Here is a 25,723-nt window from a genome sequence, read left to right as displayed (position 1 = left end):
TTTAAGAAAGATTGCCATAAACAAATTATATGTGCAAGGCAAGGCAAGGACATAATAATAATAATAATAATAATAATAATAATAATAATAATAATAATAATAATAATAACTGGAAGAAAATAAAAAGGCAAGGAAACTTATACTGAAATACAGCAAGGATTAGGAGGGCAGCATGAACGCAAAGAAAGAGTTGGACTTAAAAGTTTTTCAATTATGAGCCTTTGAAAAGTGAACTGTTATTTTATAACTTATTTTGGGGTTGAAAACATATGCACGTGAGGCTGATTTCTGTGCCATTTGTTTGGAGAAAAACAACTGAATGCTGCTTCACTTCATTTGCTTTTGACCTTGAGTACCATCATCCGAGTCCTTAGATCTCAGGGCCCTACTGGGTTTATATTTTATCACCTTCTTTTTCTTATATGCTGGACCTAAACCATTTAGGGATTCAAAGACCTTTGAAGAACTTTGAATACAGCTCACTGGGAGTCAGTGTACAGACTTTATGAGTAGAGAAATGTGCTCCGGTCAGCAACAATAATACACAAACTCAACTTACGTGACGTGATTGTTTATTTCTGCAACAAAAGAGCAAAGCTATGCAGGCTTGTATACAGTTTGGGAAGAAAAATGCATGGTGAAATTAAAAAAACAACCTTAGTCAATGTTGTGACAGTTTGGAAAAGAATGATCATTTAAACTCAGCTCATGAAGCTTCATTCAAAACAGCATTTTAGGGGCTGTTGTAATCAAGCTGGCAGCCCCTTTCCCATAAGTCCCTCCCCACTCTCTCTCAGTTTTCACCGTCCTAAATAAAGGCAAAAAAAAGTGAAAGGAAAAAAATGATGTATCACTTTAAGGACAAGAAGTGGTTTTGATTTGAAATGTTTCCAGTATTACAAATACATTTTTTTTGTAGCCCAGGAGTTCAGTTTCATCACTCAGACCATGAATGATTGACAGTTTTTCATCACAAGGACTCTCAAGCAATTAATTTTTTCTGCTGCTGGTCCTCATTATAAAGTCAACTGGAAACAGTAAGTTACCAGATTTGGCATATTAGCTAATAACAATTGTCACATTAACTGTGTAAATTTTACATCCCATTTGCAAGTATTCTTAAGTTTTTATTCTGTACCTGGTATTTTTACCTAAAACATTATACATTGACAGGTTTTAAAACCAGTAACTTCTGATTCTAGCAGGAAACAGTCAAAAATGAGAGGAGATTTAAAACTAAATAAAACAAGCCAAATAAACATCCCCAGATCAGACTGAAGCTTCTTTCAGAACGTAGAAACTTTAGTCTATACTGCAGTCGTAACACAAAAAGGCACAAGGAAATCTTTAAACAAGAATGAACACATCACAACAGAAAGCAGATTCACTTTCACACATAGTAAATAAATCTATATCAACAACCCCATTTAGCAAAGTGCTAAACCTGGAGCACACGTCTGTGACCACAGTGGTCCCCAACATGTGTGAAACATTTCTTTAAAGCAAAGTCCTTCCATCTCCATCTCATGAAATGTCCAAAGAAAAGAAGACACAGAGAAGTGTTTGAAGTAACCAGCAGACAGAGGAGAGCAGCTTTAATAAGAGCTGGTGTAAAAACTTAGCACCATCTGTGGAAGCTAATGCGTGGAAACAGCAGAAGAAGCTCCTAAAGATGCAAACGACATGTGCGGTGTGAAGCAATGAACGGTATATACAAACATTATGGGAAACACTGTTCCCGATAATAAAAATATCCACCCCTACAGTGAAATATGGAGGGCACTGCCTCCGATACAGACACATACTGGTAGACAAAAACTACCTTCTTCTTTTTCACATTATGGAAGACACTGCCTCCGATAATGCTGGGATGAGAAGTGTTCATGTACTAAGGACCTGTACTGGCACAGAGAGGTTTTCAGTTAACGCTCGCCAATCCAGTGTCAGTTTAAAAAAAAAGGTTTCCGTGTTCGGTACTGGCCGTCAGTCCACATGTACACTTCTGTTAGCAGATGCTGCTTTTGTCATTTCGACAGTATAACTGTCATAATTATGGAAGGCACTGCTCCCGATAATTATACATCGTTTTTTCTTTTTTGTATAAAAGGCAATAAAAAAACTATTTATAGTGAACCCTGTCACTGATAAATAAATAACACAATAAATAGACGTACGGTTTGTTTCAGTGCCACACGGTTGAAGACTTTCTCTCTTGGTTTTCAAAGGCTTACAAGGTTTGTTCTCAAGTCAGGAGGTGGACAATTCAGATTATCATCAAGTGTAGACAGCTTTTTTTTTTCATGTAACTGGGAAGCTGTCAGAACCATGTAAACGGCTCCAACAGCTGATTGTCCCAAATCTACTTCTGAGTGTGTTCTGGTAACACAATCTTCTTTTTCTTTTGATCTCCTGGTTCTCCTACAATGAGTCGAGGAGCAGATTTCAGCACAGTATGAATTTATAGCTACCAATACAAACCAGCTCATGTTTGAACGGGAGGCTCCAGCAGCAGTGGAAATACTAGCAGTTTGGATCTGTCAGAGCTGTGGTAAACACATGTTAGCTTATCCTACTGCTATGTTGAGATTATTTCATCTCTGAACTGGTAAACAGCCTTTCCTGAGATTAGGACCGGATGATACTGTGCTGAAAAAGATCTTTCACTACATTCAACTCATCCATACTGTAATGCCAGTTTAAAGTAATACCACCACATTAGAGGCCATTTCAGGTAGATGTTACTAGCACCAAAGTATTTAAATGCCACATTTAAATAAGTCATATGTTAAATGAAATAATGTTTAAATACTGGGGATAAAAGCAACAACCTGCTACTGTATACTGTCAGTTAAGGCTAAAAAAAGAGTATATCTTGTAATATTTGTTTGGCTTTGAGGTAATTTTGGAAAGGAGGGAGTTTAGGCAGCTGAAATACTCAAACAGACATGATGGCTGTGAAGTTTGTAACATTTAGAAATGGTTCCACTTTTATCATTGACTCACTAATCTTGAGTTAAGTTTTAGATCAGTGCCTTTGAATTTGTTGGTGACTTATCACAGCCTGACCCTAAAAGGCCAAACCATCTAAAACCAGGATGAGGGAGAAATGACTTCTTAGATTTCATTATCCAAAGACCAAATGTCCCCGGCTAGTGCGTTGGCGCAGCCCTGAATGGTCCAGGTGGCCAGGGCGAACTGGTTGCGGAACTCGTCGGCATCTGCGTCGGGGTTGTTGGCGGTGAGGGCTTCCAGGTGGTTGGACAGACCCTTGAGAGTGTGAGGACCAGAACCCTGCAGGATGTGACGGAAAGGCAGCTCTCTGGGGGACACGAAGGGGGACAGGAAGTTCCTTTCCACCTACAGAAACGAGAAGAGAAAGATCAGGCTGTGCAAAGAGGGGTTGAACTTTTCTTTTGTTGTTTTTTTAAGGGTCATTGGACTCTTGTGTTGCTTTGCTGTGATGATTAAAAGAGGGAGATTGTTTTTAAACCACAATAGACTTAAACACAAAATCTGCATATTGCACTGCCATTCTTAGATTTTAAAATATCTATCTTAGTTTTCTTTAATATTCTATTTGTTAAAGCGTCTTAAAGCTTTTATGACATGGTTGTAGGGAGGGGTCATTGCATTTCACTCCCTGACTTTGCAATTGTTGGATCTTCAATCTTGGAAAAAGATATATCCTGGACATTCTGCAGAAAACCAGGAACTCTTACAGCTGATGACTGTTAATAAATAAGTCAGTAAGAGCAGCTGGCTCTTGGTCATTTTCACAAAATCTAATGTGGCCCTCTTTAAAATGAGTTTGGACACTGCTCAGCAACAGAAATATGGCAGAAAGCTTTATCTTTCAAAACCTCTCGAATGTGGTTTATGATCCAAGTAGAGCGCTTCCAGTATCATGAAATGTTAGACTTAAAAATGATGAATATTTTTTTAATCAGTTGAGGTTTTAAGTTAAAGGAAGACTCAGAGAATCTCCCTCATCAGGACGGGGCTGCGGTGGTTTGATCAGATATATGAATGAAGACTGATTGACCGTCATGTTTAATATGAAACAATCCAAACTGCCCACAGAGGGACACTCATTAGGTTCCAGAGCTCTTTAAAGTTGGGTTTCCCTCATTTTGTTAGTTTAAAGAGACACATCTTAAATGGTAGACGTCTTACAGCCATGATGCGATCATTAATGAGGCGGCACATCTCAATGTCGTCCAGATTGCTGTTCTGGATGTCATTCAACAGGCTGTCAGATGCACGGCTGTACGATCCAGAGGCTGACATCAACCACCGCACTGTCAGGCTCTTTGGCAGCTTCTGGCTCTGCATATGAAAACACAAAAACAAATGATTTACTGTTTTGTTGGGTTATTTTTTTTACAGTTTGTCTGCAATAACATCTGAATGGGTGTTTGTCTCCTTGAAGCCAATTCATCAAAGCTGGAATAAGAAAAAAATGTGGAAAGAATAAAGTGAAAGAGTCGAAATGATGAGCTGGATACTCACCCTTTTAACAGTGAAGACCTTTGTATTGATCTGAGCCACAAGAGCCTGGATCATCTTGTTGTACTTCTTCAAGTCGAAGCGCAGCAGATGATCATGGACCAGCCTCAGCGCCATTTGACCAGCAAACCGACTCGCCAACTCAGCCAGCTGAGAGGCCTGGTTACCTGTGGCTGCGCTCAGTTTCTCCCGAGTATCCAGAACTGTGCCAAAGTACGGGTACTGAGGGGGAAAAGCAGCGAGTTAGACCAAACTTGTTGATGGCCACAGGGTCAACACACTTCTTTCAATCTGAACTGTGTCAGGATGACTTACTGAAGTAGCCGAGTTGAATCTGAATGAGACTGAGGGGATGCCAGAAAAGGCGAGGAATGGATACGCAGCATCATTCATCCTCAGAGGCTCCAACCTGAAATGAAAAGCATACAGAATGTAGCTTTGGCTTCGTTTTCTCTCAATGCAGGAGAAAAGAATTAGCCACATATGAAAATCACAAAGATCCTACATCCAGCAGTGGATGAGGTACGAGAGAGAAAAGGTTAGGTCCTCATGCTGAGATGTAAAAGAGACACTGAAGACAGGCCTAGTAAGACTTACACATTTGCTTCCCAGTTGCTTGTTCCAAACTGGGAGAAGAGAGTAGCTTTGCTGTTGGGGTAGGTCACCTGTGAAGGGAGGGAAACACATTGAAAAAAAATCAGCTTTGCATTTTCAAACGCCCGTCTAAGACGATGCAAGACGACTGGCCAGCAGTAACTATACCTCTCTCATGGTGCTCTGGATCAGGCTGTGCAACAAGGGACTGGCTGATACTTTAAATCCACCCTGACCTGGAAAAGAAGACATCCTCAGTCACTGTACACCACCCTTTCTAGAAGAAAGTCTTAATATTTCAATGATCTGACAGGAAAAGATGCCTGAAGTCAATACCTGTCACAACAGCATCCAGGTTGATGTAGGCGAAGGCTTTCATACTCAGAGAAGACAGATAACCCTGGATGAATAAAAGCAAATTAAGTGTTATAACGGCAGACACTGTTAAAAATGTGATGGAGGAAACTTCATGCACAAAATAAGCTGCAGTTCTCACCTCCAGCCACTCTGTGGCACCAACGCTCCCATACTCTCCAGCGCTCCAGCTTGCAAACACAATACTCCTCCTTGGTTTGAATCCATCTGTGAAGTACAAAGAAATGAGCATCAATACAACATAGAGCAGCATTTTAACTGTATGGAATATATTTTTTATAGTTTGGTATTTTTTAGTCCAGAACAAAGATGTGGATACCTTCTTCACTTAAAAGAGAAGGCTTTAAGAAAGGATTTTTTTCTGTCGTATAGAATTATAAAGTCTTTTATGTCCAAGATAACTTTTTCTTATTCAAAACCTCTGATTTCCTCTGGATCTGACCTGCTGAATACTTCTGCCCAGATTGGAAGCCACAATATGGTGCTTTATTTTAAAATGACCTGATACTCTGATTGTTTTTGTTTCTGATTTCCTGTTTGATACAAGCTGCTCTGCAGAGATCGACACGTTTCTACAGTGTCCTCCAGAAAAAATAGTCCCCGCGAAACAGCAGCACAGCTGTTGGTAATCGCGGTGGGGATGGACTGCAGCACGTGCTGTGTTTATGCAATGATTGACTAGAGATCATTTAGAGATCTGCCTGACTCCAGCTTCTTCTAACTATAAACATCAGACTTAATTTTATTATCACTGGCATGATGCTAATGCTAATTTTAATCTTTGAACTGCTTGATTCAAACTGCTCTAGCTGGCAGGATCATTCCTCCTTATTCTTAAAATAGCAAATGTTAATACTGAATCTGTTGACTCCAAAGGTGGGGTCTGAACATTCAGCATTATCCAGATCCCAGAATGAAACCCTCGCTTGTTTACTTTTCCCATCTGTGAAGCGACTATGGCCTTCAAACACAAGAAGCTCCTGTGATGGATGATGAATATAACGCTGTATTTTAAAAAAGCTCAGCTGATACTCACCATTCTTCACCATTTCTGAGATGGAACGTGCCAGCTCCATGAGGACACTGGTGCCAACGGTAGATACAGCAAATCCAGGACCCCAAGCATCCCTCTGAGCACCAATCACTACATATCGATCTAAAAGAAAATAGAGATGGTGAACAGACCATCAACTCTTATATCTTGTCCTCTGTTCCACTAGACAGTTAAAACTCTCTCTGTACCTGGATCCACAAAGCCTTTGATGACTCCGAACACATTGTGGATCCTTTTTTCAGTGAGAGGGTTATTGACCTCCACGGTGATAATGTCACTTTCGTCTCCCAGTTTGTGATAGCTTCCCCAACTTTCTGGCACATTCTGACCCTGCAGGACTCTGTGAGAAGAAGACAAAAAAAAGACAAAAAGAAAAGAATACTTGTGTCGGTTATAGAAATCTTTTGGATTTTTTATGATTTTAGTCAGTCCAATGAGTACATTAATCTTACTTTAAAATGCCATCAGCCTGACGAGCTGAGATGGTCTGAGCCAAGACTTTTGGGAGTCCTGAAGACTTGATAGGTGGAAACTGGGTGTGGTTGAAGGAGGGGAAGCCTGGGGTGTAGGGATCTCCTGAGCCCAGGTGAACCTGTGGGAGACAAAGTGAGGAGGAAAAGAAGGAGAAACAGTTAAAAAATAATCATGAAGTTGTGATCACACAGTAAAATTCTGGAGTCCAGATGAGTGCCTTAAGACAAAACACCCGACAGGGTTTCATCCTCTCACACTGCACTCCAAATCGTCCTCACTTACATGTCCAAACAAAGGGGTGTCCTCTGCCATGGAGGAAACCTCAGGGTCTGGGTAGATCAGCACGGCAGAGGCGTTCATTTTGGCAGCATTGGCAACCTGTAAGCACAGAGAAATAAAAAGGTAATGAGCACAACCTAAAAAAAACAGATCCATTGAAGACAGTCACCAGCAGAAAGAAAACAAGGACAAAAACGGATCCTCAAGCAGGACAGGACAGTGAGTGGAGTTGACAGCAAAATTTCAAGTCAGACAGTTTTTCCTAAAAGCACCCACCTTCTCAGCGAAGCTGATCCGACCACTCCTGACCAGCACCACCCTGCCGTTTATGTTGATGCTTTGTTGCCGCAGCACCTTGAAGTCATTTTCCTGCCCGTAGTATGCGTATAAGATGGCCCCCTGGGGAAAAATAATAAAAATAATAATAAAATGACTGCATTGATCTCCACTCAGTATATTAGTAGTCCTTAAACTTAATGAGCAGGGATGTAACAATCCTTCATGACACTGTTTAAAATCTGTAAATATGACAAACCGCACGTCAGTGAGATGAGAAGGGGATTGTGATACCCTTTTTGAACAACAGAGGGCGCTACCTGCCCTTTGCTCTAGCTATTATTTTCTCTTATGTCTGTAGCTGAATAGAGGTGTTTAAACATGTTTTTTATACTGTGTCATGGCTTGAGTGTTACATCCCTGTTACTGAGGCGTTTATGTTACCGTTTGTGTTCCAGTGAGACTGTAGGACAAAAATCCATCGAGCTGCTCAGTCCGGTTCTTGAAAGTGTAACTGTTGGCTTTGGTGGGAGGATCCTGAACCTTCACAAAGTGCTCATCAGTCCACGCTTTCATGTTGTACTCTTCAAACTTGTTGTGTATCTTGTCTCCCAGATCCTCATCCCCTTTCGTACCAGCCCGGTGGTTAGTACTGGAAAACTCACTGTGAGCAGAGAAAGAGAAGAAGAGGAAAAAAGAAAGGTGGAGAACAAAAAAAAAAAAAACAGAAAAATGACTCACTTTTGTTGTCTTGAAGCATAAAATGCGGTTTCATCTAGAAACAAGCTTACGCTGACCTGAAGCAGCACGTCAGGTTGACACTTACTTGAAAACAGATTCAAATTTGGCTGCAGAAACTTTCTCCGCGAGGAGCTGTTTGACATCATCCCAGTCCATGAGGGGGGCAGCACCCATCTCAGGAGGAGGAGGAGGGTATTCTTTTTCATCAGCAGAGAAAACAGGAACGATTGGGGCAACAACGTCCTTCTTCCGATGAACCAGGAAACCAATCAAGTATCCTGGAAGAAGAAGTGTTTGCAAATGAGGAACAATCAGGAGAGGCTGTAAAGTTTCATTAAAGCTGGTTTCTATTTGAGTCAGTTTGACACTCTGTGGACAAATATTTCTTTATTGATCTCATGTATGTTCTGTTTTTGATAAAAAAAAATATCATCCTGTTTTCTTTACAAAGTCTAACTTTTCATTTAAACCGTCTGTTTCTGCATTGCACTGCAAATCACACAATCTGACTCTCGTATCCTCCCCTAGCAGCAGTTCAGTTCAAAAACGTTTAATGCTTCAGGTCAGCACTACATTCAGCTCTGTAATGTAATTTTAGCACTACACACATCTATTGCACCACTAGAGGGCAAAGCCAAAAGTCTCGCTATTTTTAGCTAGTTTGGTCACTTTTGCTCAAACTGTTGTTTCTGGGTGCTAAAAAGCAGATTTAGAGACATAAACCATTCTGACTGTTTACTCCAGACAAGTCCTACAGAATTTAGTATGTCTATGTTAGTTTTATTCATGTAATGTTTCTAAAAAGTAGGAGCCCTCTGATTGATCCCTGAGGTACTTAACACATTATTATTATTGTTATTATTATTTTTATTGGAGAGTTGAGTACGTAATATATTTTCACTTATACCACAGTGACCACTTCATACCGATGATGAAGATGAGGAGAGTGGCAGCAGCCAAGAAGCAGAGGTTCTTGGGAGTCCGCCCAAGCTTGTGAGCCACGTTGGGTTTGCAGTTAGAGTTGTGATTGAGGTGTTCTCCCACGCCATTTCCTCCAGTCTCCTCATCCATCTCAGATGACAGCTTCATCTCCACCTGGCTGTTATCTCCTTCCATGTTCCGGGTCAAGTTGAAGCGGGTGTACGAGTGCGGCTCCCCATTAAACTGTAATAATAAAATAAATCATAGAGAAGAGGAAGAATTGGTAATCAGGAGAACATTTGATCCTTTTTGAGTCTGGACACATTTACAAAATAAAGGATGAATTTTTATTCAAGAGGGTTTCGTTTAAGAGACTGTCTCAGGATGTCAAAGAGTCGAGATATATCAGTCTGATAGTGATCACAAATTTCATTTTAGTGCCACACTCCTCAGTTTTACCAAAGAAGAGTTAGTTATTCCTGTTTCGTGTAGTTTTACTCACATGCAACAGTTAGATATTACAGATTTGACCATTAATGAAGGCTAACTTCAAAGCTACCTGATTGCAGGAAACATCTTCCTCTGTCATGAGTTGCTTTATTTAGTTTGGTATGGTTTCACTTCACACTTTTAGTCTTTAACTAATTTTGCATTTCTATTTCAGATAATCTTTAAACAAATTATTATTTTCCCTCAGTTACTATGAAAATAAAAATGAGCTCTGAAAATAGTTTCCTTGGCTTCAAAAATAGGCTAGGAGGGGGTAAACAAAGTGGAAGTGATTTTCTAGGTTTCTGATACAGCTTTCAGATAAAAACAAAAAAGCACATTTTAGTTTTTTAAAAAGTTTTCTCTTTATTAACATATCTTTGGTAATTTTTGGTCATGTTATTAGCTATTAGTTCAATGGCTTAATATCAAACTAAAAAAAGGGACTCGAGTTATAAGGACTATCAAGATACAGTGCTTCATTATGTCTCACATTAATGTCTTATTTTGCAACACTTGTAATGAAACTGAGTGCCTGCTTTGTATCATGTTTGACCAAAATGGCTTTGATTTCGAAGTGATGATCCAAGCCATTGAAATGGTTTGTGTCTGCAATAACATGTCATCAAACATCAGTGACAAAGAAAAAGAAATTATTGCTTGAAGTAAAAAGGTGTCCCATTTTTGTCTTGCACAGTGGTTCAAAAAGGACCAAAGACAATTCCAGCAAAAGATGAGCTCTGACAAGCCAGATTGAAAATATTTACAGCTGAAGTTGAACATCATTTGAGTGACCTAAGTCTGGTGGTGAGGAGTTACAAAGTAATACGTATTTAAGAAGGAGAAAAGCATTCATTATGCATCAAAGACAGTCACAGTAACACTCAGTTCTGACAGCAAAGGCTTGTTATTTTAGGATTTCAGGTGGGTTAAAAACAGATACAATACTCACAATTCTGGTAATTGTTGACCTTGCTTGGTCCATTGCTGCTTCACAGGAGTCTAAAAATGAGACAAACAGAAATAGTCTGAGTAAATACAAGGGTTTAAGGATGATTTAAGTCACTAATATCTTTTAAGATTACCTCAACCTACATCTACCTTTGGTAAATAGTATCATCCCTGTAGAGCAGCTGCCACACAGAAACGGGCACTTTTCAAACCCTCTGCAGTGTAAATGTTTTATACTCATGGGACATTCAGGGTGTAAGACTGCTCAAAGTATCATTATTGTGTTTACTGTACTTTACTGTTGACTTTCTGAGTATAATGGGGGTGTCCAAAGAGCACGTCCCACCTCTTGTCCAAACATCCATGGGGTTTCCTTTGCTGATAACTAGAAAGACAGCACTGTTTCTCAGCACAAAAGCTCAGTGTCCAGCACAGGTCGACACAGTCTCCACGCCTCCGTGTGAACTCCATCACCAAAAGAATATAATAACATAATAACTGGCTTCCCACAAGCTTTGTATCAAAAGACAAGCCAAACAAAGCAGGTTTCAATTTTGCACAGGGACAAGTATTGTGTATATTTTCTTAGATACTGTAATGTAATGCTGGAGTAATAAGAGGCAGGTATGGGCTGTCCTCAGGAGGCTCGGTTATGCAAAAAGCCTAACTCAAGGTTAGATGGATCTTTCATCTCTAGCTGTGATTGTTTGGTAAGAACTCATCAGGATTAGTTTGCTTTCATACAATATGCTCCTCTGAACTGTCCTCATACGGACTCCTCTTCGTTCTATTTTAAATAAAATCAATAAACCAGAAAGTTATTGTTACAGGGTATTATTTCAGACCACTCAGGGAGTTTTCTGTTGATTCACTGATATTTGAAACTCGGACACTGCATCGCCCTCCACCGCTGGCAGAGGTCAACCTTTAGGTAACAATAGAATGGATTCTGTGAATCCAATTAACAACATAAACCCATCAACAGCGTTACCCAATACTGACAGTAATCAAGTGTAATGTGTTTATGATTAAATAGATCTACAGCAGAACTCGGCTGTAGTCCAGTGGTAAATGGAGGATGTGAGTGCAGAGGTTAAAAGTCAGACAAATAAAGAGTACCCTCTTTCAGTTGAGTCAATCGTGTCCTAGATGGGAAAAAAAATACTCTTCAATAATTTCCAAAACTACATGTTATAAAAATTCACCCCATGATCCAGGCTGTAGGGACATTTAATTTTGCTGAAAAAATCAGCTATTTTGGCCTCATGTGTTTTTGGTTTCCAGCTTTAAGCAGAATTTCCACAAACTGCAGTTTTTAACACTTCCCCATCAGCTTCATATTTGCTCAGACAGGTTAGAGGTGGCTGCTTGATGTGATAATACTATAGATAAATTAAACAGTTAGGTCCATAAATTGTCATTTGTTAATATTCAGCATGGCCTGAAGCCTGCACTGATGATGCAGAAAAAAATATCAATAATACTAAATATGTCTCATTAGTGTTGAGGGAAAATATACATCGCCTCCTATAATGTTTATTACAAATAGCAAGTCAGTTTATCTTCTGAAACTTCCTGAAATCAATAATGTATCCCAGTGCTCTTTTCTACCACATGGACTAACTTAAACTTACAACTATCTGATTTTGACAATACATATCTGTCATTAGTCAACGCTTCTGCCACTATTGTATTAATAAACAGTTAATACCACTGTTTGTGGTAATGTGTGGTGTAAGTGAAACACAATCTTTATTCGATAGGCTAAATTAGGTTTGGAATATCAACAAAAGAACTTCCTATTTCTCAGGGGTGGGAGAAAAAATTGAAATACATTAGAATATATTCAAATTATTTGTTGGGCAATTTCAATGTTGGATTTCTTTGTTAAAAAAAAAAAAAAAACGTTTTTTTTTCTATTTAAATTCAAATTCTTCATTTCAGTTTGTTTATAAAGTGGATTGGAAAAAAGGTGACCACTTTCCTCCAGCAGAGGGTGAAATGTTTCTCTCTGACTCATATGATGTGCATTTTATAGGAAAATATGGCTCCTGATAAAGTCTGTAGATGTTATCATCATTTAACTTTTTCCCCATGGTTTGGTGTTAAAAAAACAACTTAAAAATCGCAAAAATCATAAATATCGAAGAATCGCAATTTAAATCGAATCAGCACCTCCAAAAATCGTAACAGAATAGAATTGCGAGAATAGCATATTGCCCCAGCCCTGCTGTTTCTACAGTACTCACAGTCATGCTACATTGTTAAACTGTGCAAAAATCAATAAAGTCACTTAGGATTAAAAACTCATATCAGTGAACCACTAAGAGATGAAGCAGTGAAATGTGTGCGACATCTAGAAGTGTCAAATTCAGTAGTGGCTCCTTCATTTTTAATGTAATTTTGATGTTGATGCTGACGCCAAAAAGAGATGATGGGACAACATCTAGAGGAGTTAGCATTGTTTTATCGGACCTCACAGACTGAGTTGTGTGTACAGTGCTTTAAAATCATTCAGCCAATCAGATTGAGCCCCAGTTAGCTGTCAGCTCATAAGTATTTTTGCTAATTTTCTCATTCAGTCATAAAGAGGGACAGCATTAAATTCAATCCATTTTATAAAAACTTCTGAAAGGAAATCCTCACCAGGGCATATCTGAAAAAACAGCACTGTGGTAGCAGGGTGACATTTCCCTCTTGGGTCATCATCCTCATCATCATTACAAAATAGGATGTCTTGCTTCACAAACAGTGGCATCGCTTCCTTGTTCACAACAAAAGCATGATGGTGGGAAGGTGTTCTTTTTTTTTTTTAAATGTGGCTCAGACAAAGGGATCCTGACAGTTGCAGCACAGTTGTGAAATGTTTCAACAAGGAAATGTTAAAGAACAATAAACCGATAGAAAACACAACCAGAGTGTAACAGCGTATCATTTAAGACATTTTTTTAAAAGCCAGAGAACAAAGATCACGAGTCGTGAGAGAAACAACTTTTGTCAATCCTTGTCCTTCACATGCACCAGGAGACTTTCCCCACTCTGTCTGACCTTTAAAGAGGACAAAACGCTCCAAAACAAGCCTCATCTTATCTATAATTTATGTGTGAAAAGTATGTGGCCTTAGGAGTTAAACCTTATCCACACTGGATGAACTTTGGACTGAATAAAACACTGAAACAGTGATCTGTTGACAGAGGGCTCAATCACAAACCTCCTCCTCATGTTTGGTCAAGTATTTACTTTTATCTGGGACTACCTCCCCAGTCTGAGCAAATGAATACGAGAAAGCTATGAAATAAGAAGAGACAGAAAGGACATCCTTAACCTAGAATTAGAGACGGAGAGAGACTGAGCTTGTCTGGATTGATTATGATCAGCTTATAATGAATGAAAAGATGTTTTACAAGCTCCACTGTGGGGAGACCCTGAACTGAACATTGCGTGAGGAGAGCTGGTTTTGGGACTAAGCCAAAGGGACACTAACGACTGGGCTGGCAGGCCTGTCCGTCCTAATTTTCAGAGCCAAAGCACGGCCCCCCAAACTCTGACAGCATACTTCTAAGACAGCAGAGATAAAACCTATCCTTGAACTCACAGTGTGTTTTAATAATGTGGGAGAGCGTGTGGACATGTCAGTAGAGGAGGGTCATGCAGATACTGGCATCATAAAGCATGTTGGCTATGCACGGTGCTATGAGGTACAGCTAACTTTAGAACATGATGTGGCCTCAAACAGCCTAATATGAACTCAGTACATTAAAACATCATGTCACAAAATTTATCATCAGGGTATATGCTAAAATCCTGAGGTTGATTTCAAAACCTTTTTGAGACTTTTTCAAAAACCTTTAAAAAAGTTTTAAGACTTTATCGCAACTTTCAGTTGTTGTTGGCATCCACTTTTTAACAGTTGTAGTTTACATTTTTACAGAAATGATGTAAGCTAATGAGGAATAAAGCTTGAAAGAACAAATGAAACTAAAGGCAGGTTTATTAACACTCCCACAACAAGATACAGGAGTTATTCAAGGCCAACTTGCTGAAGAAAATGAGAAATCATTCAATCATTTTTAAAATTTAGGACATGTGCCGGAGATTGTGTGATTTGCTTTAATGTTGTATCTAATTCCTCTTTATGAAATTAGAAATGACATTAATTTATAGCTGGTGTTTATACCGCTCACAATCCTTATTGTTGTATTTTATTGTAACTAGAGTCTATGTTTTTTTGTTTTTTTTTATTCTTTTTTATTTCTGTATTTTTCTACAGACTCCATCAATTTCTGCTGTTAACACAACAATTTTCCAGTTTGGGATCAATAAAGTAACTCTATTCTTTTCTATTCTATTCTATTTTAGAACTTTATCGGCTGAATGTTGAACGTCCCAATCAGGGGACAGTTGCAAGGAGGAAAATAAATATTCATGGATATTTTTGGGGTCAAAGCTTGAATACCTATGAAACTTAATACCTCATAAAACCACAATTAAGACTTTTTAATACTTTTTAAGGGCCTTAATTTTCCCAAAATTGATTTATCGACTTTTAATACTTTTTAAGACCCCGCGGACACCCTGATCATAAAGTTATTTATTCTTATTCGGAGTTCACTTGCTGTAATGCAACCTGAAGACAATTAACAAACACAGACTTTAAATTGCTATCAGAGCGAGCTAAGCTGCTTTGTAAAGCTAATTGCTCTGTAAGGTGGCAGAGCTATGTCTATAATCTTACATACCAAAAATACCAAGCCAGGCCTTAATACTTTAATCAGATTAGCTACTCTTTCAGTCAAAAGACCTATGGATATGAGCAATATGAAACAAAAAGAGTTCAGCTCAGAAGTGGCACCATGTGCTTCACGCCCTTGAGAGGAGCCATTTGCTGCTGCAGCCTCCTCACTGTGACTAGGACACACAACCAGCACTATATCTCTGAATGACTTTCAAACACGTGTGAGCAAGAGATAGCAGCAGCAAAGTTGAGTCACACCTTTCTGAGAACTGTGCTTACATTCATGGCCGGTTAAACTTGCTAAATGAGATGCAGGCTACTCTGAGCTTACCTCCATAACCAAAAAAAGAGATGTGGTACAGACTGCAATCTTACTTCATCTTTTTTCTTTTGTGTGTGTTTTTGTTCCTCTAATTCAGGTGAAAAGAGAACAACAAGAAGAGAAGAAGTTATTGGAATTTCATAGGCACGCCAGGAACAAGATAAACTTTTAATTAAGATACAATTTCAGGTCAACCTTAGCAAAGCACTTAAGACTGATTTACTATCACTGTCAGAGTTTTAGGAGGCGCCCTCCTGCCTGATTTCCAGCTAAGAGGTTGAACAAGTTTCAACAGCAGCGTTCCTGTTCCTGTTAAGTTTCTTGAGAAAGTAAACCCTCAAAGTGAAAAAGTGATTGCTTCATTGGGTTATTGAAGCTGTGGCAAGAAGACTGCTTTGATATTACAACAGAACTTAACAGAGAGTCACTGAGAGGAGGGAGAAAACTCACTCTCTTTTACACAGTAACTGAATAATCACCCTTTGACAGAATTAACTGAGTAAAGCCAAGTGATGAGTTATAAAAGTGCTTTTTATCTTTGAAAACACAGGTTTGTATGGTTATTACAATCTTGTCTAACCTTAATTACATCAAAATAACTCTCTTTGTTGCTTGAAGGAGGAGGTATATATGTTTAAAGAGAGCCTTCTCTTAAGCTCCACTGCATGTTTGTGCAAGAGACAAGAAAACTCTGCCAGCTAGCTTTGTTGGAGCACATCAGTTCACACCCTAATATAAATCTTTTCATAAAAGGTCTTATTAAGTTTTTTTATTGGCTTCACTTTGAATCAAAAAGCAGTTCCAAGAAAATCACATCCACCTCAAGCTAATGAGAAGAGTTTTTTTTCCTCCATAACTGCTAAAGATCAGAGGCTTTCCAGAAACCTCACAATCAACGCCAAATATCTCAGACGATCCAGTTCAACCAGAAGCTTAATCTTTATAGGAAGGGTGCAAAGAATACCAGTAAATTAAAAGCAGGTAAGAATAGATACAGTGAAATACAAGTGCAATGTGCACAAAAGACTGAGTTTTTTTTTTTCTTTAGGTGAATATTAATTTGCAAGTACAGACTTACACTTCTTCACTGAATGTCCCTGAACATAACTCTCCAAAAAGTCTCAACACCAGTGTGCAAGATTTCTATCTAAGGAAACACGCCAGCTTTACTTTTATCACATATCATCTCCCGAACTTGCGCATCACACACTCCAGCTTTGCACTGTGACATTTTTTAACTGTGCAAACACCTTTGGCAAACACAGTTCGTTAGAATGCTATTTCCACCTGATGTCTAGTTTCTAATCTTACGTGTTCTTTTCAAAGCCAGATTTTAAGAAACCTGCATTTCTGAAAAAGAAAACACTTTATAGCAAGAAGACACACAGCTCTATTGGAGTTTGGCCAGTTGACTCTCTCAGATCAGCTCTGTACTACACCAAAAAAAGAACACAGAAGTAGATGTCACATAGAAGAGGGTTTTGGAAACAATACTGTGGGAGACCAAAAAAAAATAGTGAGAAAAAATGTCCAGAGGGCAGGAGAAGAGAGGAGAGAAGAGGAGAGGAGAGGAGAGAAGAGGGGGAGAGGGGTCAGGGGTACGTAGGAGTCATTGTGTAGTGGCTTATCATGTGAGAGTCACATTGGGGCAAAGCTCTGCCTAGCTCATGGGAAAACCAAGTGGAACAGTGATGTAGGCAAATCCCATTTATTAGGCTTGCACAAGTAATCTTAAAACAGCGGCACATTCTGAATTATCCACATGAGCGGCAACACCGGCTGCAGCTGCGACTCCCTGCAGATGAAAACAATAACCTCTATTTGCTTTTAGGACATAGTTTTATTTATTTCACTTTGTTGCAGGTTCTAGTTGCTTTTGCATCACTGAGTCTTACCTGTTACCTACAAAGGTGTCCCACCAGGGGGCACTAAGGTGTATACATGTCTCAGTGGTAGCTGCAAATCAAATTTAAGGCAGTAAATGTTAAAATCAAAGAACTACTGCAGTAGAAGCTACAACAAATACTACAGAAAGCGTCTTGTAAATGTAGTTGTTCTGGCGTGTCAGGACAGATTTACTCCATGTGCCCTCAAATGTAATAAGACACAATAATTTAATTGCTCTTGGCTGTGAAAAAGGCTTCTCCCCACAGTTGGGCTTGTCAAATTCACCTGCTGCATGTCCAAACTATGTGTTGCATGTTTCAGTCTTGACTTGACACTTAACCTTCTTAGGTACTATTCAACCAAGGCCAAATGTCATTTCTGGCCTACCATATGTTAACATAAAGACTCACATGTCACATGAGCCCAATATGAAATTACAATGTGTAACTGAAGCTTTGGTTTATCTAAAAGCAGTCTAGACTTGTTGTTATAGCAGTAAATATTGTTTTAGTACTGATAGCTTATCTATGCAGAGGTGTAGTGCCGTCTGTCAAGGTCAGGAGCAGGGACAGTGTAATGTCTACCTACTGACACGGTTACCCCTGAGCAGGAAGGGTCATCCAAGGAAGCTAGCTGTGTTTGATATCAGCATGGAGCACATTACACAGCTCGCTTGCTCATACGTGACTACAGGCTTTGCTCATTATGGCGTCCTTGTTGCATTGGCAACGTGACAACTAAAATCAAGAAAACAGTTTAATGAGGTGTCTGTTCACAGGTGACAAGTGGAGTTCACGCCTGTGCTGCAGGATGCTTTGTTTGACAAGCTAGGGCACGCAACACTGCTTTTAATAGACGGGTTGTATTAAAAAGTTGAGTCAAGGAGAAAAATAAAAAATGAGTAAGAATAAAAAAAAAAGCATCCAGTAACACTTTTGGTAATCCGAGATTAAATATATTTTAACGGTTGTAGTTTAATACTCTTTATTCAGAGTGAAATCTTCATCAATATCTCGCCCCCACACAGCCATATGCGACTTATTTAGGCTAAAGGATTTATTCTACACAAGGCTCTTACCTTCTTTTAGGACTACCGCACACTGAATGACTTCTTCTCTGACAGCTCCTGACACGAGGTTTCTCTCCACCCGGTTTCTTTCGGCTTGCTATCTGCTCTACTTCAGCCGGTGCCCTTGACTCACGCTGCATTCAGACTTATCTATGAGCAAGAGGCGCATGGAATTATGACGCATGGGAAACGTCACTTCCTAAGTCGCGCCAAATTTATGGAATCATCGCGAGAGCATTTTTTCTGACTGTCCATGAACTACACGTGGTGGGAGTGGAGTTTGCACAGCTTTCAGTGAGCCGACACTGCTCTTCATCTGGTTTCTCTTTTTGTGGTCAACAATTATATAACCGAAATAACATGTCATAGAGTATGTTTGTCAAATCGGAAAACAGCAATGGATTCTCAACCTTTCTCTATGCAGAAGCCACATCAAAAAGAATATTCAATATCTAGCTATTCTTCTCTATCAACAACTTTAGTAGGTTTAATAGTGTGTTTACACAAATTGGAAAGCATGAGGAATTGTGCAATAGCTATAATTTTTTTTGTTCCCCGTGCAACTACAATTATTATCAAAGTGATCATTATACCTAAGAGTCCAATTCCTCTGACACTCTTTCACTATTTTTAGAGCAGTACTGAACCTTTAGTGTTTTGTTTCATAATGGCAAAGCAAATTAGATCTTAAAATAGTGAAACAAGTTTGAAACAAGTGTGAAACATGGATCATCTCACCAAATCAGTGTACTCCGATAAGTCATGCAACTTCCCAGCCCACTTAAAATATTCTACATTCCTTTTTATACTTGTGCTTCTTTCACCATTTTAGATTCACGCTATGTCAAGCATCCTAGTTTGCACTTATCTTTGCATTGGCAAACTGAGTACAAGACCAGCACAAAATTGTAATTGGCCCCTTTTTTTGTTGCACTTGTACCTCCTGTGGTGAGGATGAAACACTTACCAAGACATGTGTTTGTTTTATGATGAATGGGGAGCAGATCTTTTTATCCCTGCTTTTTTTTTTTTTTTTTTGTTCAATACAACTTTTTACTGGATACAAATTGACAAGATAAGGTATTTATTTAACAGTTTTGTAGCGCTGTTGTTTAAAACGTGACAACAAGCAAACTTTGTGAAAAGTTTGTAGTAGTTTAGTAACCGGCTATATTTAGTGCCACTCACAGCCAGGTGCACTTAGACGTGTCCGTGATGCTCTTCATTTTATTGATGGACCCAAGTTAAAAGAAAACTGCAGTATAACTGCTACATGTGAGTTGTTATGTACATTATCACAAACAGCTTAGTCCATGTTTTAGCCTTGAGCCCACGCTCTATTGCTGCCCAATTCAGCCTACCCTTGCTCTGAAGTCCTTTTTCTTTTTGACTGTACAGCTCTAGTTTCTGCCATGACAACAAAATGAATCCAAGAAGTCATTTTCAGCTGAGAAGAAAAGGATCTCTTCTCTCTCTACTAAACTTCTTCTGCCAGTGTGATGTTGTCATAGGAACTATGTGCTGTAAACCAATCCCAGGAAGCTGAGAATTAGTATTTAGAAATAATCTATTTTAGCATTGATAATAATCTTTAAATTGTTGATTATAATCAGGCATAAATCCTGACATGAGACTTTTTAAAAAAAATCCCTGTAATATTTTGGGGATTTATTTATTTTTTTCAAGTGGGACTTAAATGAGCCTAAATTGGTCATAAAGAGCAGCATGTGGCTTGAGAGCCTCAGGTTGAGTAACGCTGGTACACAGTGTTTGTTCCTGTAATACCCAGTCTGCTTTTTTTGCACTTAACCCACAGTGCTTCCTCTAAATCCTTGATTACTCTTAAAACATGTTGCTTTGAGCAAAAGCATCTGTTAAATAGGACTGGCATTGCATTTTAAAAAAAACACGCAATCAACAAAAAATAAATAAAAACATTAATACATGATGCACATTGCCTCTAGCTTGTCGGCACCCGAACTTGATAGGAGCGGCTAGTGGCTTTCTCAAGTATGTCATTTCAGTGCAAGTTTAAAGTATGGTTTTTTATGTAGTTAACAAAATATGTAATGACAGGGGGAAAAAACAGGTACTATATTTTAAACCAGTTTAAACCACATGGTATCACACACTTCTGTTTCAATTGAAATATTAATGCAAAACTTTATATTTCAATCAAGAAGAAGCTCATAGTTCAATTGTTGTTGTGGATAACCCTAAATAACCTCATATGTGTAGCAGACAAACCGGCGACTTCCTTCTACTGCTCACCTTGAAACAAGAACAAACTAACTCTACCAGTCTGCACTGGCAGTGAGGTGATTGGCTGCTACAGAAAGTGAGGAGACCACTAACAGACTCCAACATTACAGACTCCACAGTTCACCAAGTGTTGCTTTTTAAGCTGCAGCTGTAAAAATATCAGCTCTAGGAAAAGAAGTGGGCCTGTTTAGTTTGGTCTTCAGTCTGCTGACTAAGTCAGACTCACATGTGTTTTTTTTTTCCTAAATGTCTGGAACTAAACTTATTTCTTCTTTCACATTCAGAAGTAATGCAGTATTAAAGGATCAAAGCTTTAAGCTCAATGTTCAGAGACATCTGAAGACAGCACTAGTAACTTATTAAAATAAACAAAGAAGTAGATATTGACTTGCGCTTGTCAAGAACAGTGTATTGATAATTCTGATATCAAGCTGCCAGTGTTATTTTGATAGAGACATGGCTGAAGCATCTACAGCCCTGTGATTGGACATTTGTGGTGGGTATGACAAACCAGTCGCCACTGGTGGTAAATGATTTGTAAATCTCTGTAAACATGAGGATTTTTATTTTTTTTTATCATGTTTCACAATCCTGTTTTTACCTTCACTTTTAATTATTGATTTTTGGACAAAAACAGCTTTGTCATGTTGTGTATGAGCTGCTGTAATTGCTCTTTGGGGTGTTCTCACTAATAACATGTTAATGCCTGCTGCAGAGCTGCTACCTGGTATTTAGAGCATGGCAGTCACTGGGTGGTCCGAGCTCAGGTTTTAATAAATTTCCCACAGAATCATTTCCCACATTTTAGGCCAGTGACTTTAAGTGACAGGAACAAGGCGCCAAAAAGAACTTCAGTTCACAGTCACCCTTTAAAGGCCTATGTATCTCCTGTTGAACAATACAGTGGACACGATGAGAATTATTTCCGTCCTCGAACAAAGAGCGGTCTCACTGTCCAGGATTTAAAGTTTGGAAAGTTCATCCTCATAATTTACAGAAAGTGGTTGTTGTAGATTCCAGCCATTACAGGCCAAGAATGCAAGTGCACTGTAGGGACTGCCGGTGGGTTCAATTGTCTCTTTTTTTGTAAAATCATTACCTGACACTCTGCTAAGGTCCTGACTGTTGTTAAGCAACAGGTAATACTGCCCTAGCTTTTGTTATTGTGCTAAATTGTTAACTCTCAGCACAGCAGTCTAACTGGTCTCCTCACTTTCTGTAGCAGCCAATCACCTCCCTGTCATAATAGTCCAACTGTGCAACAGCACCATAGGTAATGTTGTCTTTTAAAGAAAAATACCAATAATCAAAGCAGGCTCTTGGATTTCACTGGAAAAGTCTGAACCTTTTAGTGTTTTCTCAGTGACCCTTGCACAGTCGCAAGAGGAAACCACTTTGCTGAAATAATTAACAAATAACCCGTGCAACATCCTTTTCCCCTTTTATCTGTGTAAATATCCTCTTTGCTCACAGGCATGAAGAAAACGAAGGGTAATGATTTTAGTGGCAACAAACAAAGTAAGCTCAGTATCATAACTTGGCTGAACCCCAGAATCAGCATGTTTAAGGATTCACTTTATCTTCCTACATCATCATATCCTGTTTCATGACAAAGAATAATGTCTTTTTCATCACATTGCGTAAACCTAACTTAGTGAGTTCCTAACTTTTCTTTAGCTCTTTTTATTCAAGCCATTCAACTTATACTATGGTACTAGAGTCAACAGAAGTTAATACTGTACAAATAGTGAAAGGAAAACTGTTGCTAGAATTAGATTGTACATTTGGACCTAATAAAGTGGACATTAGACTTTAGTTTGATGACAGCTTACTTCTCTATAGCTATTCATGGATAAACATATTAAATGCCGTATGCAGATGCTGTCCAAGCTATTCTTTTGACTTCACATCACTACAGATGAAAATGTGAAACTTAGTGTGATTTTTAACAGTTTACTGCCAGATAATGTTAAGATTTTAACTTAAACACACTTAGCTGTGTGGTAAACCCTAATTAATTCAGTTATTCTTCCTTTAACTTTGTTAGTTGGCACAAGTTGGCGTGTTTTGTAGGAGGCATATTTTGTACTATATCTGTGGCTGCAGTTGGGTATTTCTAGATTTTTGAAGCATATCGGCTATCGCAGCCATATTGGAGGTGACGAGGCCTGACGAGGCCTGACGGGAGCCCTATAGCTAGTACAGCTATAGGGCTCCTGTCAGTCTCGTAAACTGAGCTGTGCCTCTAATTGGGAAAGTTAACGATCTTAATATCCTCTAAACTGCCGAGTAAGCAAAAAAAATTACAAAATCACACAATGTTAGTGCCAATAGTGAAATTAGCGATTCAGACAGGAGACATTTTTTGAACCAGGCTGTAAATGGGTCAATTTCTGCTGTGAAAACTACTTATTTTGGTTTGATATGAATGTGACTTCCGGTAATTTCGGAACCAGCCTCAAGCAGACACTCAAGAAATTTTGGGGTGAAACGTTGGCGTGTCATCGGGGCTTAAGGGGCTTGCAAAAGCTGATTAGCAGCATGTCAGCCCTTCCAGTTAGCATGTTGTCACTTTCAGCATACTATTATACTGTTTAATACTCCACACAAAACAAATAACATGACAAATGTTCTAAAAAAAGTTTTATATCAGAAGGATAGAGTGAAACTGTGCTTTGTATCATTGGTATGTTAGCATAGCTTTTATGCCATGGCTGTGATGCTGCTAACAGCTCTCTCGGAGGAGCTCAAAACTGTAGCTATGAGAAAGAAATGTCCCCTCTTTCACATAATGCTGCTCAATCCTATTAAACACTGTTTCGTGTCTCATAAAACTGTTTGTTTTCAACACAAATTCAGCTATAAGATCAGGCCTTCAGGATGTAAACTCAATGGTGTGGATTCCAACTCTGAAAAAACCCAGTGGGCACTGTTTCACGTCATCTGCAGCTCAGTTTATAATCTGTTCTGGATTAAGTCCTGTGTCGCATGATCCAACTAAACACGAGTTAATGATACCTTTCGCTGTACTCATTCATTCACAGGATACTGCTGACACAAGGACTCCCAAGGTACAGGTTGTGGAGGTTTGTTTGTCTTCCTTTTCTGCCTTGGATGAAAGATTTTTTCTCATCCTGAAAAAAATAATGTACATGTTTATTGTCAGGTATGCTGCTCATTGTGAAATGACCTTTTAGGCTTCCTCATGTTGCTTTGTTGATAAGACCTGCACAACATAGAAAGAACGTGTAAAGTGAAAATACCTTCTCTTCTCTTCTCTTCTCTGAAGCTTGAATAATTTTTAGAGGAAAAAAAGCTTAAAAAACGGACTTCTCTGAAACTCAAACTTAATATTTGGACTTTGGAGGGTCACCTCAATGAAAGCATGAGTGCAGCTGCAGAAACAGACAGTCCCACACAACCACAGGCAACACCTGCAGGAAGAGAAGTGAACCAACGCAAACAGGTTCCTGAAGGCAGCAAGAGAAAATCAGCAGTTTCCATAAATCAAATTTAACTATGTGGGGACAGAGCCAGCATACCATGACACCAAATACTCATGTTTGTTGTTAAATTCATTATTTTATGATAAGAGGAAATTAGGTTTCCAGTCTAGTTTCAGATGTATGAAGTGTTTTGAATAGAGACAAGAAGAGGTTATGTGCTGCTGTTTTTGTTGAATTAGAATACAGACGATTACCCTCTGCTTTTTAAGACCCTCTGTAACACTGGACTGACCAAACGGCAAATGGATCAGACAAATTTCAGTGTGGCAAATGTAGAACAGCCCAGTTGGGATTTCATCTGGGAGCAAAGGTGTTCCACAAGGGTCAGTTCTTGGGCATGCTTTTTTCTATTTCAATAATACTGTTGCGTGATAGGTTACTTGATGAAACTCCAGACACCTGCATATCAGTTTCACAGAATCACACTATAGAGAGGATGTGGTATGTGAAAATCCCCTTCTATCTCCTACTTTCTCTTCTCCTCTCTTCTAGTTTTGAGTCATAACCTTGAGCAAGATTTAGCAAAACAACATTTAGTTATATGTGTGCTTCTAAGTTTATAAATCACCAGATTATTTTTTTAGTTTATCTAAAAAATTTTATGGCTTTAAATTCAGTGCATGTTTTTTTTTCATTAGTAGAGTATTAGTTTAGGAAACGTCAATGATTAGAGGTTTTGGTTTTAAGCATGGGAGGTCCTACTGAAAATGACTTTAGGTGCAGCTTAAAAAAAGCTATGAATGCAAACCAGTACATTTTTCACCATGACCTTGGTTAAAGAATGCATAATGAAAAAAAAACTATTTAAAATTGTTACATGGTGTACTATGAATATGAATGACTTAATTTGAATCTTTGTCCACTGATCTTGGAGCTAGCTCATTATGAGTGTGAACTAGTTCAACTACACATCCTCAAATATATACCCAACAGGCAACAGTGGAGCAGCCATCTGAATTGGAGACTTGGATAGTGGCAGGAACAGTGGTTCAAGTTCAACTGTGGACTTTCATATAGAAATTTGGTTGGAAGGTGAAGAGGTGCCAGTTCACATCATGTGCACAGCTGTAGTACCCTTTATTAATCTCTAATAACTTGAGGCACCAGTTTGTCTGCAACCCCTGTACTCTGATGTCTGCCTGTGTTCCTGTTTGTGTGTTTTTCTGCAAAGTCAATAACAGAGTAAAATGTAAACTTCTTCAGAACTCAAATTAAAAATCAAATAGGACATTGAAAAAAAATTAGAAAACTTTAAATGATTTTCTGAAATAGAGGTTAGACT

At 38.8% G+C, this 25,723-nt stretch overlaps 1 protein-coding gene across 1 annotated transcript; it reads right to left on the bottom strand.

The window, feature by feature from the left end:
- Positions 1 to 563: 563 nt before the first annotated feature.
- On the bottom strand, positions 564 to 18,845 carry LOC141804628 (transferrin receptor protein 1-like). Its single transcript, XM_074689178.1, has 18 exons — positions 18,683 to 18,845; positions 10,662 to 10,711; positions 9,226 to 9,463; positions 8,385 to 8,577; positions 8,003 to 8,222; positions 7,559 to 7,681; positions 7,286 to 7,381; positions 6,982 to 7,121; positions 6,718 to 6,869; positions 6,512 to 6,631; positions 5,597 to 5,682; positions 5,437 to 5,500; positions 5,269 to 5,336; positions 5,104 to 5,171; positions 4,822 to 4,915; positions 4,510 to 4,728; positions 4,174 to 4,326; positions 564 to 3,357 (listed from the first exon to the last, which is right to left on the bottom strand). Exons 2-18 carry the CDS (start codon positions 10,692 to 10,694, stop codon positions 3,115 to 3,117), a joined length of 2,310 nt encoding a protein of 769 aa, XP_074545279.1. The 5' UTR covers positions 10,695 to 10,711; positions 18,683 to 18,845; the 3' UTR covers positions 564 to 3,114.
- Between the last annotated feature and the right edge of the window lie 6,878 nt (positions 18,846 to 25,723).

This window comes from Halichoeres trimaculatus, unplaced genomic scaffold (genome assembly GCF_033239565.1).
Source record: "Halichoeres trimaculatus isolate MK-OKI-2021-1 unplaced genomic scaffold, fHalTri1.1 fHalTri1_scaffold_15, whole genome shotgun sequence".
Classification (NCBI taxonomy): Eukaryota; Metazoa; Chordata; class Actinopteri; order Labriformes; family Labridae; genus Halichoeres; species Halichoeres trimaculatus.
Note: the sequence above shows the minus strand (reverse complement) of the source record. Positions and strands in the feature narration are given on the sequence as shown.